This window comes from Zonotrichia albicollis, chromosome Z (assembly GCF_047830755.1).
Source record: "Zonotrichia albicollis isolate bZonAlb1 chromosome Z, bZonAlb1.hap1, whole genome shotgun sequence".
Classification (NCBI taxonomy): Eukaryota; Metazoa; Chordata; class Aves; order Passeriformes; family Passerellidae; genus Zonotrichia; species Zonotrichia albicollis.
In genome coordinates, this window is record NC_133860.1 from 21,720,063 (window position 1) to 21,738,103 (window position 18,041).

At 37.2% G+C, this 18,041-nt stretch overlaps 1 protein-coding gene across 1 annotated transcript in view; it reads right to left on the minus strand.

Moving 5' to 3' along the window:
• MAN2A1 (mannosidase alpha class 2A member 1) overlaps positions 1-18,041 on the minus strand; it is a 107,729-nt gene that overhangs the window by 80,596 nt on the left and 9,092 nt on the right. Inside the window, exons 2-3 of the mRNA XM_074533687.1 lie at positions 14,533-14,793; positions 6,954-7,098 (exon numbers count right to left, since the gene is read on the minus strand). Coding sequence (XP_074389788.1) covers positions 6,954-7,098; positions 14,533-14,793 — 406 coding nt within the window. The remainder of the gene's footprint in view (positions 1-6,953; positions 7,099-14,532; positions 14,794-18,041) is intronic.

Consider the following 18,041-nt stretch of genomic DNA (forward strand, 5'->3'; position numbering starts at 1 on the left):
CACTGAGGTTATAAAAGATATCTGAAATTATCAGATATCTTTTACAATAACTCTGATTAACCACTACCTTATAAATCATATCATGATACCAAGTGCCACATGCAGTTTTTCCTTTAAAATCTCCAGGGATGGTGACTCCACCATTCCAATGTTTAACAACCCTCTAAACAAGAGAAAAAATGCTATGTCTTTCACATTATTATGCTAGGCTTAACTTAATACATGTTGAGGACTTTGCTAGATACTTTCATTTTCTGCCAGCCTGTGTGATAACAACAGAGGGTACACACTGCTGAGCTGCTTGCCTTTTGATCCTCTCTCTCACACTTGTCCTCAAAAGAGTGGAAACTTGCTGTCTCTCCCCACCTCCATGAGATTTACCATCATTATGCAGCTGTTTGTTTAATCGATTTTTTTCCCCCACTGTAATGTAAATTTCCTTGGCTTGACAGCCGACTCCAAGAATCATCTCTGAATATCAACACAGCTCATTGCTCTGCAAAAAATCCTGAAATATTTTATTAACTGATTTGCCACTATTCCTGTCTTCATTTTAAAGTTCAAATTCTTTCTTGAAGCTCTATCAGCTCCTTGCACTACAGAAAGGCAGTCTTGTGTCTTAGCATGGTTGACAGAGATGTAGAGATAAAGGGAACTTAACAAAGGGAACAGGACAAAATCAGAACAGAAGCTGACAAATTAAGTGTTATTCAAAAAGGAACTTTATTAAACAAAAGCACTTAACAATTTGATCATCACAAATCCATTTCTAACAAAAATATTTAGGCACTCCTTATGTACAACTGCAAGACTCCTGGGGCGGTTTTTTACATTTGCATTCTTGTCTTTTGGTTTAAAATAACGATTGAAATAAAACCAAATAGGCTTTTCAATTGCTTACTTCCACAACTCACCCTCCACTTTTTAAGAGAAAATGTGCCTTTTAAAAAATTTCTTGTTTCTGATGAAGTCTGTTTTAATAAGAGGCAGATCATCTCATGAATTTCTGAAATATTATGCCAGTATATACTAGACTCATGCATTTTTGATAGAAGTTTGCATCTCTGATTAACTTTTCAGGAGATCATAATTAATTTCACTGAGTCTAAAATTCACCCATCGGTGACACTTCCTGCAATACAAGAAACTTGAGTAATTTACTCATTTTATGTCAGTATTAAATAAAACCAATAAATTTCAGCTAGCACTATACAGTTTTCCAGAAAATAAAAGCATTCTCTTTGCAAATATATTACTGGAACATCACTTCTTGGTCTTCAAAATGTACACCCAAGTTAGTGAAAAATATCTGTAATTTTTTTTTCTTTTTTTTACATTTATGTTTGACTCTCAACTAACTAACTAACTCCTGTGAGAAGACTTAAGTGGCTGTTTTGATAGCTGCTGAAGAAAAAAAGGTGTCAAAAACTGTGAGGATATTCTTGCTCTTAATTACATCCAAGCGCCACAAAATACAAACAAAACCCACAAACAAACTAAAGGACATGTAGCCATGACTTCTTACCTCTAAAAGAAGAGCTCTAAAGAACTTAGAATGATGTGCATGTGTGTTTAATTGATCATACTCAGGCAATAACAATAAGACAAATACCAGAAATAAATCCAAAAGCTAAGTTTCATCTTATATTTTAGTAAGTAGGATTACACATAAAAGTAACTTGGATTAACTCCTTTGTAGATTCAGCATTTTTAAAAGTCTCTTTTTTTAAAGTAGGGAATACATACATCTTTTTTTTTTTAATTTATAAGTACTGCATCATTCTATGATGTAAAATGCAGAACTGACATACAAGTTAATATTTTATGCATGTTTCTGACATAACTCTTCAGTGCTAATTTCACCAAAAAGTATCTTTTCAACAAAGACGAATGACTCACACCCAAGACTGTGAAATAAAACTTGAAAAACCTGATGGTAAGGCAATCTCAAATTAAAATTAAAGCTGTATAAGATTGTTTCAGGGGGCTTTCTTTCTCTGAAGATGAAAGGTATGAAACAGAAAAATGAAAAAACATTCTTGTGTTAGAGCATTCATTCTAATTCAAAAGGAATTAGACAGATGAGCTTCTTGTTCCGCAAAATATATACCAAAATAAAATAATTAAGGTAGATGAAAATACACTGAAATTAAAAAAGTAAGACAGTGTATTTACTTTTCCAATTCCTACCTTAACTTGTAAAAGATCTCTGCTCAAGGTAAAACAAGAATGATTTGATTTATCAGGCTTAATTCCATAAGCATAACTAAAAACTCAAATGATTGCACATTTCACAAAAAGTAAAATCTGCCATGATCTGTGAGGTACTACCAAAATTATAATTATGAACTTCTTAAATTTTAAGTCCTATGCAAGGTCTGGTTTTGCTTTTGTACATACCAAACCTGCTGCCATCATAGCTAAGATAGAAAGAAAATTTCTACTGATGAGCAGTCAAAAGTGTCCTTTCTGTAACAGTTCTCTTGATCTCCAAAGGAACTGCACCTCTTCTGCAAACACAAAAATATAAGCCAGAAATATAAGCCAGGAATAAAGTTCTAATTTCCCTCATTCAGCATGTCAAGAAAAACTTGTGAGCTGCCCATTTCTTGTATTTTGGTGGGTCAGAAAAGAGCTTAAGCAATCTCTCTTCTGGTGAAGAAGTCACCAGAAAAACACATCCAGACCTGGTCAACAGAAAATGTACATGAAACTCCATGTTAATACACATGGTGTATTAACAGCATGAAATTTTATGGTTAAGTTTCCTTATATCTTAGCACTGACTTAGGACTATATAGATTTCCTCCTGAGAAATGGAGAGTGACTTAAATAATAAAAGGTGATTAACATGAGTGGCTGTAAGGCAAAATTACCAATGTCATAGATAATTGATGAAGTGTTAAAAAGCAGTGTTTAGTTCTGACCTTTGTGCCCATACACTTGCATGTGGGAGAAAAATCTACTTCAGTCACTTTCAATTCCACTTAAGTGCTGCTTGTACTAGGTCTGTAACCACCACACTCAGCAGTGAGATACTGGTACACACATATTTTAGTAAGCTCACGCCTCAATTTTTAAATAATTTAATGAGTAGCCATTACCAAAATTATTACAGATCAATAGATGCTAGAGGTGACTTTCCCTCCCTCCAGTCATACCCAAACTCGTCTTTCAAGTCCATCTGTGCTGGCTGACAATCTTGCCAGCCCTGATCTGAGCTCTCCCTTTTGCACTTCAGCTGCCTCCTCCACTTGAGGCAGCCACAAAACACCACAGCTGAAGCAGGTGAGAGCCAACACAAGGGCTCTGCCAGCACAGTAGGTGATGTGCTCACTCCTTAATCTGCTCCTCACAGAACTGCCACCTATCTGTGACAGCTATAACCTCACACAACAACCAAACTTCTCTCCATGATTGAAGACTAAGACGTGCCACTGAGGTGCTCAAATCCTTATCAACTGCCAGCAACTAAAGCAATTGCGCCTACTGATCAAAAGTCTGAAGGAGACCCACTCTCAGCCCATTTCCCAAAAGGGAAACACTTTAGCTACTGCAGAGAGAAGCACAAAGATCCCAAGTTTGCAGGTCATGGTTAAATTCACACAGAGGCATTTAACCCACATTTAGCATCACAAAGTGTTACAGAGCACCGGCACATTCATCCTCCAAAAAAGAAGGTGGAACTTAAACCCACCATCTTCCCTACTGATTGTTTCACAGATTCACACAGTGACTTGGATTGCAAAGGACCATGCAATTTCTAGCCCCACACGATGGGCAGGGATGCCATGCCCTAGACAAAGTTGTTTCAAGGCCTTTTCTTTGCATTTGAGCTACACATTCTCACTAACATAAATGTTATGTGAAAAGTTAAAGAGGAGGTAGCTTCAGATGAGAAAACATAAAATCTAATGAGAATTTGAAGCTTCTGTAGCTAATACACCTTTACTGACCCCATTTCTTGGTAAATATCTTTCACATACATTGAAATCACTAGAACCTGCAGAAAAAGTACCTCATGACTTGAACACACACAGGTGAAGTTATCAGCAAATCTCTTCAAAGCTTACCTCAGGATATTTCCCTGCAGTTCCTAAACCTCATGTGCCTGAGAAGTTACCTCAGCCTACACTATACACAGGGTGTTTGCTCAGTTCAGGTGAAGACATTCCAGGAGGGCAGATGTGACATCAGCCCACTGGCCTCTAGTGGACTGCCAACAGTCCTGTACCAGTCAGGATGTGACCCCAACAGCTTCAGCAGAAAAAAGGGAGACAAACTCCACACCCCATTCTAGTAGACCCAAGAGAATGAGAAGTTCTGTATATTGCTTTAGGATTGCTTTGATTCATTATGTGCCAGAGCTGCTTCTTTCAAGGGAAGTCTTTAGAAGAACTACAACCAGAGAGGAAATAGACAGACATGGGTTCAAAGATAGTTCAATAAATAGGCAAATCTAGGTCAATACTGTGATTATTTGCTCTGAATATTTTTACCATATATATACTGCATTAATTTACCTGTCATAACTGGACAGTAATATAGTAATTACATTCCAACATTCATTTTCTTTGAAAATGCTATAAACGTGCAAATAAAAGCCATTTATGTTTATACCTTCACTCAGATCCACAGTACTTCAAACAAATTAAATTTTAGAGAGATATACAGTAGTAAAATTTAATATCACTTCAATTGTGACTTTCTATGACAACAACCAGTGCTCCCAGCTGGTTAGGAGATAATGTTTGTCCTTCCCCCAGCCTCTTAGGTGATCCAGAAAACTTTACACCAGCTAACCGACTAGTCACTCCCCCACGTATCAAACCCAAATGATACTTCCTATCTGCCTACGCCATCCTCCAATCCATTCCAAACAAGTTAGGAAGTGTACTAGCCCTAGCTGCTTCAATTCTCATCCTATTCCTCACTCCATTGCTACACACATCAAAACTGACATCAATAACCTTCTGCCCTCTATCACAAATCCTATTCTGAACACTAGTTGCCAACGTCCTCATCCTAACCTGAGTAGGCAGCCAGTCAGTAGAACACCCATTCATCATCATTGGCCAACTTGCCTCATTTCCCTACTTCAAAATCATCCTAGTTTTATTCCTCCTTGCAGCCTCCCTAGAGAATAAACTACTCAAACTCTAATTAACTCTAATAGTTTATAAAACCATTGGGCTTGTAAGCCAAAGATTGAAGACTAAACCCCTTCTTAGAGTTACCCTACCATCCTGTCTCAGGAAGAAAGGATTCAAACCCTCATCTCCAGCTCCCAAAGCTGGCATTTTTATCTAAACTACTTCTGACCCTTCCACTAAAGAGCCCAAATCGCCCCCCGAGACAACCCTCACACAAGCTCCAACACCACAAACAGAGTCAACAATAATCCTCACCTCCCAACCACAAGCAACCCCACTCCCTCTGAATACAACACAGCCACCCCACTGAAATCCAACCAGACTGACAACCCCCACTATTCACTATTCACCGTCCCCTCATCCACTAATAACCCCAACACACCCCCTATAACAAGCCCCACCACCACAACCAACCCTATCCCAAGACCATAACCAAAACCACCCCACTTAGACCAAGCTTCCAGATAGCAATCCACCACCAATGACACTGAATAAACAAACACTACCAACATCCCCCCTAAATAAACCATAACAAGCAACAAAGACACAAAGGAGACCCCTAAACTTATTAGTCAACCGCTGCTACAACTAGCCCCAACACCCCGTGGTAAGGGGAGGGGTTAGGTGCAACCGCCAACCCCCCTAGAACAAAACACACCCTAAAAATAAAATAAATTCTATCATAAATTCCTACTCGGCCTCTCTCCAAGATTTATGGCCTGAAAAGCCAGCATTACAAAATTTAACTACAGGAATGCCTAGCCATGCCTTTCCTTCCCCCTCCAGCATGTTTTCTTCACGCTTTCAGGGTATATGTAGCAATGCATCACACTATCTGCCCCATCAGACAGCCCATGAAATGTAGGATAATCCACATCATAAATCATGCCACTCCATCAAAAAACCAAACATTATCTCCTAAACGGATGATATTTGGCCAGTACACTCACCAGACACATTCTTGTTTGAGGTACCATATAGCCCAAATGCTCCTACCCACAGCCAAGCTGCAAGAGTTACCCAAAGACCCAGAAACTAATCTGCTGTACACAACACCTAATCTCTTAAACAAAGATGTCCTAGTACGCCTTTGAATTCCCCTAATCTACAGGATTCACCCACCTCCCAGGTAATATTCACTAAAGAGCACATTCTCATGGTCAGTGTACATGTACCAGGACCACGGTACAGCAATATAATTCACTTCTTGATAAATTTTATCAAGAAGTCATTCCAAAATAAAGGAACAGTTCTCCATTTTGTTTATTACGCTGTAAACCCACTTGGGTGGAAATGAAATTATGCAGGTATACTTAAATTTCTGTTTAAATCTAGACTTTTCATTATCCTACTATAGGTTGGGGGTGTGCACAAAAAAATTTGAACAAAGTGCCAAAACCTTCTGATTTGCCATTGTCACATCTTCTAAAAGCACATTTCTTTAGCACAGGCTGAGGATTAAATATCTATGACAGTCCAAAAAATCAAAATAAGAACTGATGGCATTTAATGCAGCAATGTATAAACTGAATGTGTTACCAGAATTTCATCACTTTTCAATTTCAACACTGAAGTTCTGCTCCAGTTAATAAATTCAGTAGACATACAATTTGTATCATAACAGTTGTCATTGGAAGTCAATGGCATTTAAATCAAACATCTGTTTCACTGCCTTGCTAGACTTAAATCTAACATATTAACTGGTATGTTTCAAAAAATTCCAAATCTTAACAGAAATAGCAATGCATTTCCTAATTCAAAAGTCTCTAGATCCTCAAATCAATTCAGTTAACATATTACCTGGATCATTATGTGAGTGAGGCACAACAAAAACTTGAAGTGGTTCACCGTCCCATTCATTTTCATTGTATGTGATATCAAATCCTTGTTTCCAAACGCCACCATCTGGATTATCAAAAGGAAGAATGTCATAGACATCCAGCATCTAAAAAAGAAAAATTAAAGGAATATAAAATATGAATTCACAGAAACAGTTCTGCTATTAAAAAGTAAAGCTGTTTTCACATAAAATGGACCAGCTTGTTCATTACAGAGGGAGGGATGATGTGCCAAATGGATAGAAAACTGACAAATGAGAGCAAGTTTCAAATCACACTAGGACACCCAAGACACAGCTGCCAGGAAGAGGAGTATTTGGCAGGCTCTGTTCTGAGAAAACTGACATTGATTAGATAAACAGTAGGATTAAGAGCCTTAAGTCACAAAAATTATGGCAGCTCACAATGGTATTGGGCAGGAGGGTATGAAGAGGATTATACAGAATAACACAGTACACTAGACAGGGGAATACAGGAAATGAAGGAAATAAACAGAGAAAGAAGTAATGACAGCATGAGAGAGATAGAGGCAAACATCAAAATCACAAAAAGGAACTGAAAGAAGCTGTCAGCAAAAATTTTGATAACACAGCCAACTGCTATAACAAAGCTTCTTATAAATTTCCTGTTCCCCAGTACACTAATTGCACAAGGAAGGACATATTTCACTTGTCGATGCAAATAAAAAGGTTACAAACAAATAAAGCAACTCTAGAATTACTGTAACAAGTTCCTCTGAAACTTAGGGAACACCATGTAACTTCAAAGAGAGTCTACTAATATGAGACTCAAGAAAATTTTTTTTGTAAGGCTCTGGTTTGCTTTTAAGAAAGAAAACAACATACAAACATGAATTGACATCAGACAATCAATTCCTGATATTCTAGTTTAATAACTAAACTTAAATCGGATTCCAAACCTATGTTAGAATACAATTGTTCACCTGACAAACTTTCTACAAAAACCTATACATCTACACAAAAAAAGGACTCCTATAGCAGTCATTCACTACTTCAACTCCACAAGAGTTAAACCTTCCCAGTGGTAAGGCGCTTTCTGTCCTGCTACGAAAACTTTAAAAAACTACCGCCATCTGAAACACATGTCCAACTAAAGAAATTAAGGCCTTGCAATAGTTGACTTTGGCCTCCACCCAGCCGATCTCTCATTTTTCCTCATCAACAGAACATGAGGAGAAATATAAAATATTATCGGTGAAGATAAAAACAGGGAGGTCACTTACCAATTTTCATTACAGGAAAAACAGACCTGACTTTGGGAACATTAAATTAATCTGTTGCAAATTAAAATAGAGTTGGATAGTGAGAGAAGTCCATGATATTTCCTCTCTGTCATTCCCTCCCTCTCACATGTTTTGCCTGCTCCAGCATGACAGCCACAAGCCATGGCATGTCAGGAACTCTTCCAGTGTGGATCCCCCACAGGCTCCAGTTCCTCCTGAAAATATCCACCTACTATGGAGAGATCCCACACAAGTTTCAGGGAAACTCTTCCTCCACTGTGGTTTTCCCAACGTGCTCCAGTGACTAGAATGCCTTCTCTGATTCCTTCATCAAGGACCAGTGTGTTCATAGGATGGCTCCTCCTCTGTTTTTAGCCTTTAGACTGTCAGGCAGCATTTTACCCTTTCTTAAAACCCATTCTGCCAGAGGTACTGACACACTTTGCTGATGGAGGCTGTACCCTATGGTGGGTCTGGAGCTGTGTCTGGCACAGGGCAGGTCTGTCCTCTCCTCACAGATACTGGAGACCTTCACTGCCAACACTTGGACATCTGCACCCAGAGCATTCCACCCTCACCTCTGTGAAACACTTCAGAACAGTCAATAAAATATATATTCATCAAATATTCTTCACAAACTTCATTAACATTAACCAAAAACCCCAGTATTTCCCATACTAAAATCCAAGTGACATAAAAATCCTGAGAAAGGGAATTTTTTACAACACCCACACACAAGGTAAATCTCCACTCCTTGCCCTTTCACCTCACAAGAACAACAAAAGAATCCCCAGTTATTTCACTCTGGCAATGCTCAGTCCAAGTTTTAGCCATACTACTCCCTATCTCTTAATCTTCAAGACAAAGATCCTGGTGCTTAAAGACAGAGCAGTGGGCTGACCTTGGATGGGTTGGAATCTGACAGCCAGAAAAGGTCAATCCACCACAGGCCTTTAGCTTAAAGCATAAAGGAAACTAAGTAATGTAAGAAGGGAAAACTCAGTAATCTTACATCTAGCAGAGCCTCAGCTGGGCCTGTAATGTGCACTAGATACCTAAAACCTGTGAGGGATTCCATGTACACCAGGCATCTCTGGCCTGTGTGAGATGATCTTGTCAAATCACTGGTTCCCCAGGATTGCTTCAATCTTCGGACAATACTGATTAGTGGAAAACACAGGTGCAATACTTGAACATCTGTTCATTCTGTACAGTCAGCTTGAAGGGCCCAAATAAGATTTATGCTGAAGTTGGCCAGCCTAATAGCATGTATTGTAAATACTTATTAGGCTAATTTATATATTAGATAAATAATACATATTTTATATAATATAGATAATATTTTATTATTTCATATTTTCTAAATACAATATTTTCTAAAACCTGAGTTTGAAGAACTATATCTTTTCTCTGCAATATAATGTTCTGAAGAAAATATAAGTGCATACTTTGTAAATTTGCCAGTTATCAATGAATGGCCTTAATACTGATAAATTTTTGGACATTCCAACCATGAAAATATTATTTAATTTAAAAAGTAGTAATTCATTGAATTCCACACATTCCTATGAATTTTTCTTATGGATGTAGTCTGAATTCAACAAGCAACTTTCTGCTCTCTTCAAGATACTAATTTTTACATTCTTAACATTCATAGTTTTTTTCTCCTGACATCTACCACTTTACAGCTATTTCAAACCAAGCTGATGTGACTATGAGCTCAAGAGACAGAAACTGTGATTCAGAAAATAAGACTTGGAGTCCCTGACCCATCATCTAGAGATGTTTGCTGCCTTGCAAAGCCCTAAATCCTGGGTATTGTAGAGGAACTGTTGAAGCTTGTCCAACTCAATGGCTACTATCCCTTGTTATACTTCCATGTGGGGATCAGTGATACTGCCAGAGGCAACACAGACTGCATCAAAATTTACTGCAGAATTCTACAGGTAATCAAGGTCACAGGTGGTGCCCTCTTCTATCTACCAATGAGGGGGATAAGACTGTGAGAGGAGGACACTGCTAGTATAGATAAATAATTGGCCTCAGAGTTGGTGTTTGGGGTTCTCTGACCCGGTTTTCAGATCTGTGTCTGCTTGAGAGAGATGAGATCTGGATGAGAAGGGCAGCAGAGGTACCTTTGCCAGGAAGACAGCTGAACTATTAAGGAGCTTCTGGCTAAGAATAAAAGGGGACTGAGAGAATCAACAGCAGCCTTGTCAGGGAGTAGCTGTCAGGAACGATGTCACATAGAAGGATTTTCAAAAAAGTATAAGAAATCAATAAACCTGGGTCACCTCCAACATCTGTAGACAAGCAAGGAAGTACCTACAAGGCACAATCACACAGAAATCCCCAAAATCCTTCCTGGGAAATCAGCATGCTGGAGTGCCTCTCTGAAGGCATCCTGGCTTGTATCAGAGGCAATGTGGCCAGCACAATCAGGGAAGTGATTGTCTCTTCTGGAAACAGGGCCAGCTCAGAGAATACCTAAACCAGTCAGACATATCTAAGTCCATGGGCCCTGGTGGGATGCACCCATGAGAGCTGGCTTTTGTCACTGGAAGGCCACACTTAAAAGGCTTTGAAGGATCGTGGTGATGAGGAGAAGTGCTCAAAGACTGGAAGAAAGCAACGTTACTCCTGTTTTCAAGAATGGCAAGAAGGAGCACCCAGGAAACCAAAGGCAGAGAGTGCAGAGAAGATGGAGCCAGTCTCTTTCCAGTGGTGCCCAGAGACAGGAGCAGAGGTGATGGGCACACACTGAAGGTTCCTCCTGACTATCAGGAAAAGCTTTTTCCCTGTGAGGGTGACCAAGCACTGGTACAGGTTGCCCAGTCAGGCTGTGCACTCACCATCCTTGGAGATACTGAAAAGTCACCTGGACATGATCCTTGACACCTGACTCTTGGTAGCCCTGCTTGAGCAGGTGGTTGGACCAGATGACACCCAGACTTCCCTGGCAACCTCAACCATTCAGATTCAGAGGTTAATTAAAAGCAGTTTAAAAAAAAGACAAGAAAAAAAAATCAAAAACTTCCACAAAATCAACTAAAGCCAGATCAGGCTGGAATCCCTACACTTACGAAAAGAAATCTAAAAGACAGAAGTTAAATCTTTTTTCTCTTTCATACAACACCATCCTCAGTAGGAATTGTGCAAAGGATTAATTACAAATTGCATCATCACTCAAACAAGTTGCATGATTGCAAGTGAAGAATAAATTCCAAGCCAGTCAGCAAATGGCAAAAGAGGTTAAAGAAAGTATTTCACAGAGATATTTTAGATTCACATCTAAGTATAAAATACTGGTATAGCAAAAAAGGACTTTTATGAACAGTAGACAGATAGAAATTCAAAAAGGATGCTGCCTGTCTTCATTGTGGCTGCTTCAGAAGACAGCCATGCTGCTACAAGCTTTTAGTAAAACATTGGGAAGGTCATTCATTGTCTTTTTTCTACATGGGCTTATTCTTTCTCTATACTGAAGGACTCAAACTGCTGAAATTATATAAACCTCATGAAAACATCATAACATCTTAACAGTGAATACTAAACTATTTCTCAGAAGAAATAAAAGCATATATCATGCCTCTTCAAACCACCTTTTCAAAGAGTGATTCATGTCTCATTTTCAAAAGGAGTAACATTACTAAGCCTGATATTAGATGCTTCAGTAGTTGAAATGGACAAGAGGAGGAGACACCTCACTGTGTTATTTATAAGACCTTCCAGCTCAGCATGATGGCTATTGAGAATTCCATCTTCTCTGAACACAAATGCCAGATACTTCTTGAACTATTAAAATGAAAAAGCATCAGGTCATATCCATATTTAATCCAGTCATCTTCATTTTTGTGAGTTTATTATCTGTCACTATTATTTATCTTTTGGGGAGAAAAAGTACACTTTAGTCCTTTACCTGACTTAAATTATAGCATTCTCAAGTCACCTTTATTTTCCGTTTCCAGTTCTGTTACAGTTTTCTAACAACTTACAAACAGCACAAGTAGAAGTAAACAATTTCTTGATTTACAATTCCTCCATGAAAAAAACATCCTTCAGCTGTCCCATATGAGAATTCTTTGGTCTCATGTTGTTAAAAACTTGGTTTTTCTGATTTATGAAATCACATATCTTTGAGTAACAAATCTAGCAATATTTCTCAATGTATCATCACAAGGTTTTTTAATCCATATTTGAATATTTTTTTACAATGGTGTCTCCATTATGGGAGACTATAATCAACTTCCATGATTTATTCAGTGAAAATTCTTTTGTCTTCATTCTGTAAAGTTTTTTTTTTAAATCCAAACCCTTAATCTCACCTATATTAGCTCTTACTACTTTCTAGTCTCTCATATACCCACCTGAGAGACAAATATGGGAGAAGTAATGTAAAAATCTGTGGGTTTAAGTTAATGTTTACAAACAGCAGAAATTAACACATATTTCTTTCAAAAAGTGCTCAAAATAATTATTGAAAATGTCTCAAATAAATTAACTGAGCATGCAGAATACATCAGGGTTGGTAAAGCATTAAATAGTAAAACTGTTTTTAGTTTTACTATTTAGATCAGTGATTTAGATCAGCTTGTTAACAAGGTGCTAGAGAAATTCTGCTAAAGTCAAGGTCTTTTAAAGTCAAACACAAGTCTAGATTCCATAACTGAAATGCAGTTCAGACTCACAGGGTGAGAAACTAACTGTGTACAGAAGCACTATTAAAGTGACTTAATGATGGCAGTGAATAACCTGCTGAGCAGAGGGTGCAATGCAATGACACAGAGAACATCAAAGCCCTCCTCCCTGCACAAGGAAGAAAGGAAAGTGTGAGTAGGGGAACAGGGTGTTTGCTTCTTATCTACATGTGAATATACATAAAAACAAAGAAAATTATCCAAAAGACGTATAACTACAACAGATCCCCATTAGGTAGGTACTAGGTAGTTGGGTGATAGCAGGTGTATATTCTTGTATTCCCCATGTGTGAAACAAAATACAAAAAGCAGTTTTAGAAAACATATTTTACCTTCCCTTCATAACAGGTTATCATACCCAAGAATTTAAGATAACATGTTTTATCTCAAAATTCATTTACTAGAACTTATTTTTAATGCACATAACAAAGTACATCACCTAACATAGCAACAGATTGTACAATGTACCTGTTAATAATCCACTAACTTGAAAGCCTGTAACCACAGCTCCAGATGTTTCACTTCCCTGCACAGAAGTCTTAATGCATATCAGACACCAAAAGAGGTGTTCACATACTGCCTTTAAAAAGCCTACTTTCTCTATAAAAGACATTAAGGTAGTGCCTATCCCTGAAGAGTTTAAAAGTATTAAGCATGATACATCAGAGGTTGCAATTGTTCTAATAAGTGCATTTATTTGTCTGAAGTCCACTGTCATTCTCCTGCAAGAGAAATACTTCAAATTCTAAAACGAGAAAGCTGGATTTCAAAATTTAATCTTTGCTTTAGAGTACTATGAATATTTATAGTACTCCCACAAGACTCACAAAAACAGTACAGATCACAAACTTCACAGAGTATTCTCAGTGCTCCTGAATCACTCCATTAAAACTGAATATATAAGAGTCCATGAACTCAAAAGCATCACCAGAAAGCAAAATAAATTCAACTTGAAGTGTTTGACTTTAAAAACTTCAACCTCCACAGTTTATGCCAAGCAGCCAACATGGTATATGTTCCTCCTTTCTGATCAAAGTGCCTATACAAACTGAAGACACACAGGAATGCTGAAATACAGAAATGACATTCAAAAGGGAAGACAGGACTCTTCATGAAATTTTGATTTTTTTTTTGAAATGACTAATTCTTGCACATTCTTTACCTACCCATCAAGTTTCATCTACACATACATCCCTAAAAGTAAAATCTAGTTAAACCACGCCAATCCACTATTTCCAGTTTATTTTTCATCAGTTTTAGAAGAGTTTGGGGAAACTCAAAGAAACACTCAAATAAATTGTTTCCAAAGAATTGGTGGGACAGTAATCACTGTGAGGTGTTTTATTTTTTACAAAAAACTTTTTAAGCTTTCTCAAATGTTGGCTCTTCATAATCATTACTCAATTTCCAGAGAACTTTTAAAAAATATATAAAGGAAGTTGTATGTATGTATGTTTCATAACATCTGTTAAATACAGCAGTCACTTCAACAATTCTATTATGTCTTAGTACCGGGATTTTACCAGCAACTTGACATTTTTAGATTTAAACATATAGTGGCAACTAAAACTCCAGCAGAATCAGAAAGACATACTGCTTACCTGTACATCTGAAGTGTGACTTCCACTTTTTGAAGCAAACAAGCAATCCTCAGAATCAACTGCAAGCAAAGCTGAAGCAGAAGGGAACAGCTCAGAAACAGATCCTTGACCGATGTTTACAGCCTCTGGATTTTTTTGCCCATCCTTTACTGATTCACTCAGATTGATCACGGAATCGCGTATGTTTGAAATAATTTCATTATTTTCTGCCAACAGGCGTTCTAAATGATCTATTTTTTCTTGCAGTATTGAAAGCTGGCCCTAGGGGAGAGAAATAAAAAGTAAAGTTAATTATTTCTCAGAAAAACTCTTGACAAGCCCAAAAAAACCCCAACAACAACAAAAACAAAAAATTCATAATAGTGTGTGATTTCACAGAAAATTCAAATATATCTTTACTTTATATTTTACATAAAGGCAAACTAATAAGGAATTGATGCAACACATGGAACTTTCTCTTTTCAGCCCAAGAAAAAACAGCAAAAGATACATTTTTCCTCTGCAAACTTGACTTCCCTGCACAAGATATAATCAGTAATATGAAGATAATACTCTTTAAAGTCTCACACTGTCAAGCAGCAATTACACCCAATTCAACTTTTTTCACATCTTTCGTTTCAAAAAATCTGATCTTTACATTTATCAGAACATCAAATAGAAAGCAATTTTTTACAAGTCAGTCACATCGTGATGGGATTAAGAGGATATTGTAAATATTTTAGGTTTATTCCCATACAAGTAAAATATAAATACCATTTTTCTGATTTTCAGCAGAAGTTGGAGAGAAATTAACAAAAGAACTTCATGGATGTAGGAGATCCCTTAACAGCCTGATCACAGGAATAGTCTGTATAATTGGACCATTACAGTCATCAAGAAAATCCTGTAAAAGAGATATCAAGCTAATGGCATTTTCAGCCAGAAGGTCATCTCCAGTTGCCAAACAACAGGATTTTAGAGATATTCTAGAGAGCTCCACAAGAGGAAGGCTGCAGAACAACATCAGCATAAATTGAAAGAAGTCAATGCATCTTCCAGTGCAACTTGGAAGAGACAGATCCCACAAAGCGAATTAATGCTATCTAATCACTACATTGTTGGGATGCAGGAGGAAACACAGCCAGCCAAGACACCCTAAAACTGCCCTCTCTCATGCACTAGCCACTCCTTACAAATTATTTGAGGGATGCTTTTTATCAGACATGAATGTGCTAGCTTTTACAGAATCAAAAAGGCCAGATTACTCAATATGACCTTAGGGATATCTATCATCGTTAACAGTAATTTCTTTATTTCCTCAGAATAACTTTAATGTAACAAGAAGTGACAAGAGAACAAAAAAAACCAGTCACTCTCTATTATTAAAGTTGAATTCAGATCTGAAAACATAAAACACTATTAGATATTTTTGCAAGCAGCTGTCATAGCAGCAAAACCTGCTTCAGTTTCAGGTATCTACATTTTACCATTACATTCAAGACAAATACTATTGACTCAGTAGACAGTTACTCTGTGACTTATGGTTTTAATGACTTTTTCCCAGCACCACTGCCTTATTTCCATAGGATTGTAATTTAATATTAGAAACAACATCTTTACATGACACCTTTTTCCCTTTCAACAGTAATATAATTAAAATATTTGCCTTTTTCTTTGCAGCAACGGTAGCTTACAAGGATTAGGTCTCCTTTCTAAATTTATGCGTACATTCTTTCAAGCTCCCTTGGCTTTGCAAAGTCTTCAGGAATTAAAAAAATAAAAAAAGAAAACCAAACCCTCAGCAAGAGTTACCAACCATGATTTCAGATTCTTAACTGTCATAACTACAATTCTACCTTTATGGACATTCTTAATAACTTTCAGACAATAAGTTTTAGTATTTCTTTAATGCCATTAGTTTGTCTCTGCATTTTATGGGCTGCATAAAGGGCCAATCCATGGCTTGTCTCTGTTTCTTAGATTGATACATCCTGAAAACAGTAACAGGTTTTAAAATGCAACACAGGCAGACAGCTACTGTTTCTAAAAAAGACAAAGAGATATTTTGATGACAAAACCAAATTAAGCTAAATGAGATGTAGGAGCGACATCCTAGAATCCCAACAGTTTAAAGATAAATTCAAGAAAATGATAAAACCAATGAACTGAAAACAAAAAGAAATCAATATGCAGATGATGGAATACTGGAAAGAGAAGAAATTAGAATAAACAAACTGTAGTCCCATGCCACCTGGTGGCACAAAAGAAACAACCAGACTAAAATCTTCCAAATGCTGTTAAAGATACTGTGTACACATTTCTATGTAAAATTAGTGTTTTCCCTTGCAATATCTGTAATATTTTGAAAGTAAGAAGGGTTTCTCTACATGAAGCCTAATAGCCTATTATGCCACTCAATCTAAAAATAACATCTATAAAACAATACTTGATAGGGGCTTCACAGGCTGCCCAACAGAGGCTCTGATATTTAGATTCCTAGGAAGCTACAGCACAGCTGCCACCCATACAAATCATTCCCAGCTTCACTGCATACAACTACAGTTCAGAGTTATCAAGTGTGCAAGCAGCTAAAGTACTGCTCACACCTATCCCATCACTATCAACACTGTCTCTACAACTGTAAAATCAGACAACTGTTTAAATTTTTTATTCTCATTCATGTGTGCTGTAGAAGTATTTTACACTTTCTTACACCAAAAGTGGAAGCACCTAGCAATAGCCTGTGAACTAATTGATCAGATAAAACACCACCCATCTGGTTTATGTCATCTAGCCAATTATATGCTCTCCAGGAAAGCAACAGACACAGTGGAAAACAAACAAATAAAAACCTCATAAAATAAGAGTTTGATTGATCCTTCCACCAGCATATACTGCCAGTCTCCAGAAGACAGATATAAACTTCCTCCAAATTTGGAGGTCATGTCATATTTGACGTCTTTAAGACATACCTTTCATTTAACTTATGATACGTTAAATCTTGAAAAATCTATAACAATTCTATCAGTTTACTGGTTTTTATGTGACAAAATATTTTTCTTTGTAAACCAAGTTCTCTGTCTACAAATAGCAATTTGTTACCAGATGACCTTCAAACATCAACAACTTCATATGTTGCTACAAACACCCAGCAATAATTTGTAAGCTGCAAGGTTTCAGCCTACCTAGGACACTTATTTCCAGAAGTCTGTTAAAATATGTTACTTTAACTTTGGAGGTAGATCTTCTGTTATTTCCAGAAAGAAATCCTTACTAAGATATCCCATTATGCAACCTAACAGAGGACATTAATATAGAAAAGTCTGCTTTCTTTTCTGGAGACTGTGTGCAATACACCATGCCTCTCTTCTAAAGCTTTTAATCATGCCATGTGCCAACTCAGCTTGAATGCAAAGCACAAAGCACAAAAAAGCTACAGTTAACAACATGTAACCAAGACGTCATATAATACCCAAGTTCAAACTGCAGGAAATCAAATTTTTGAGATCATCAAAATGGTTTTGCTTTTT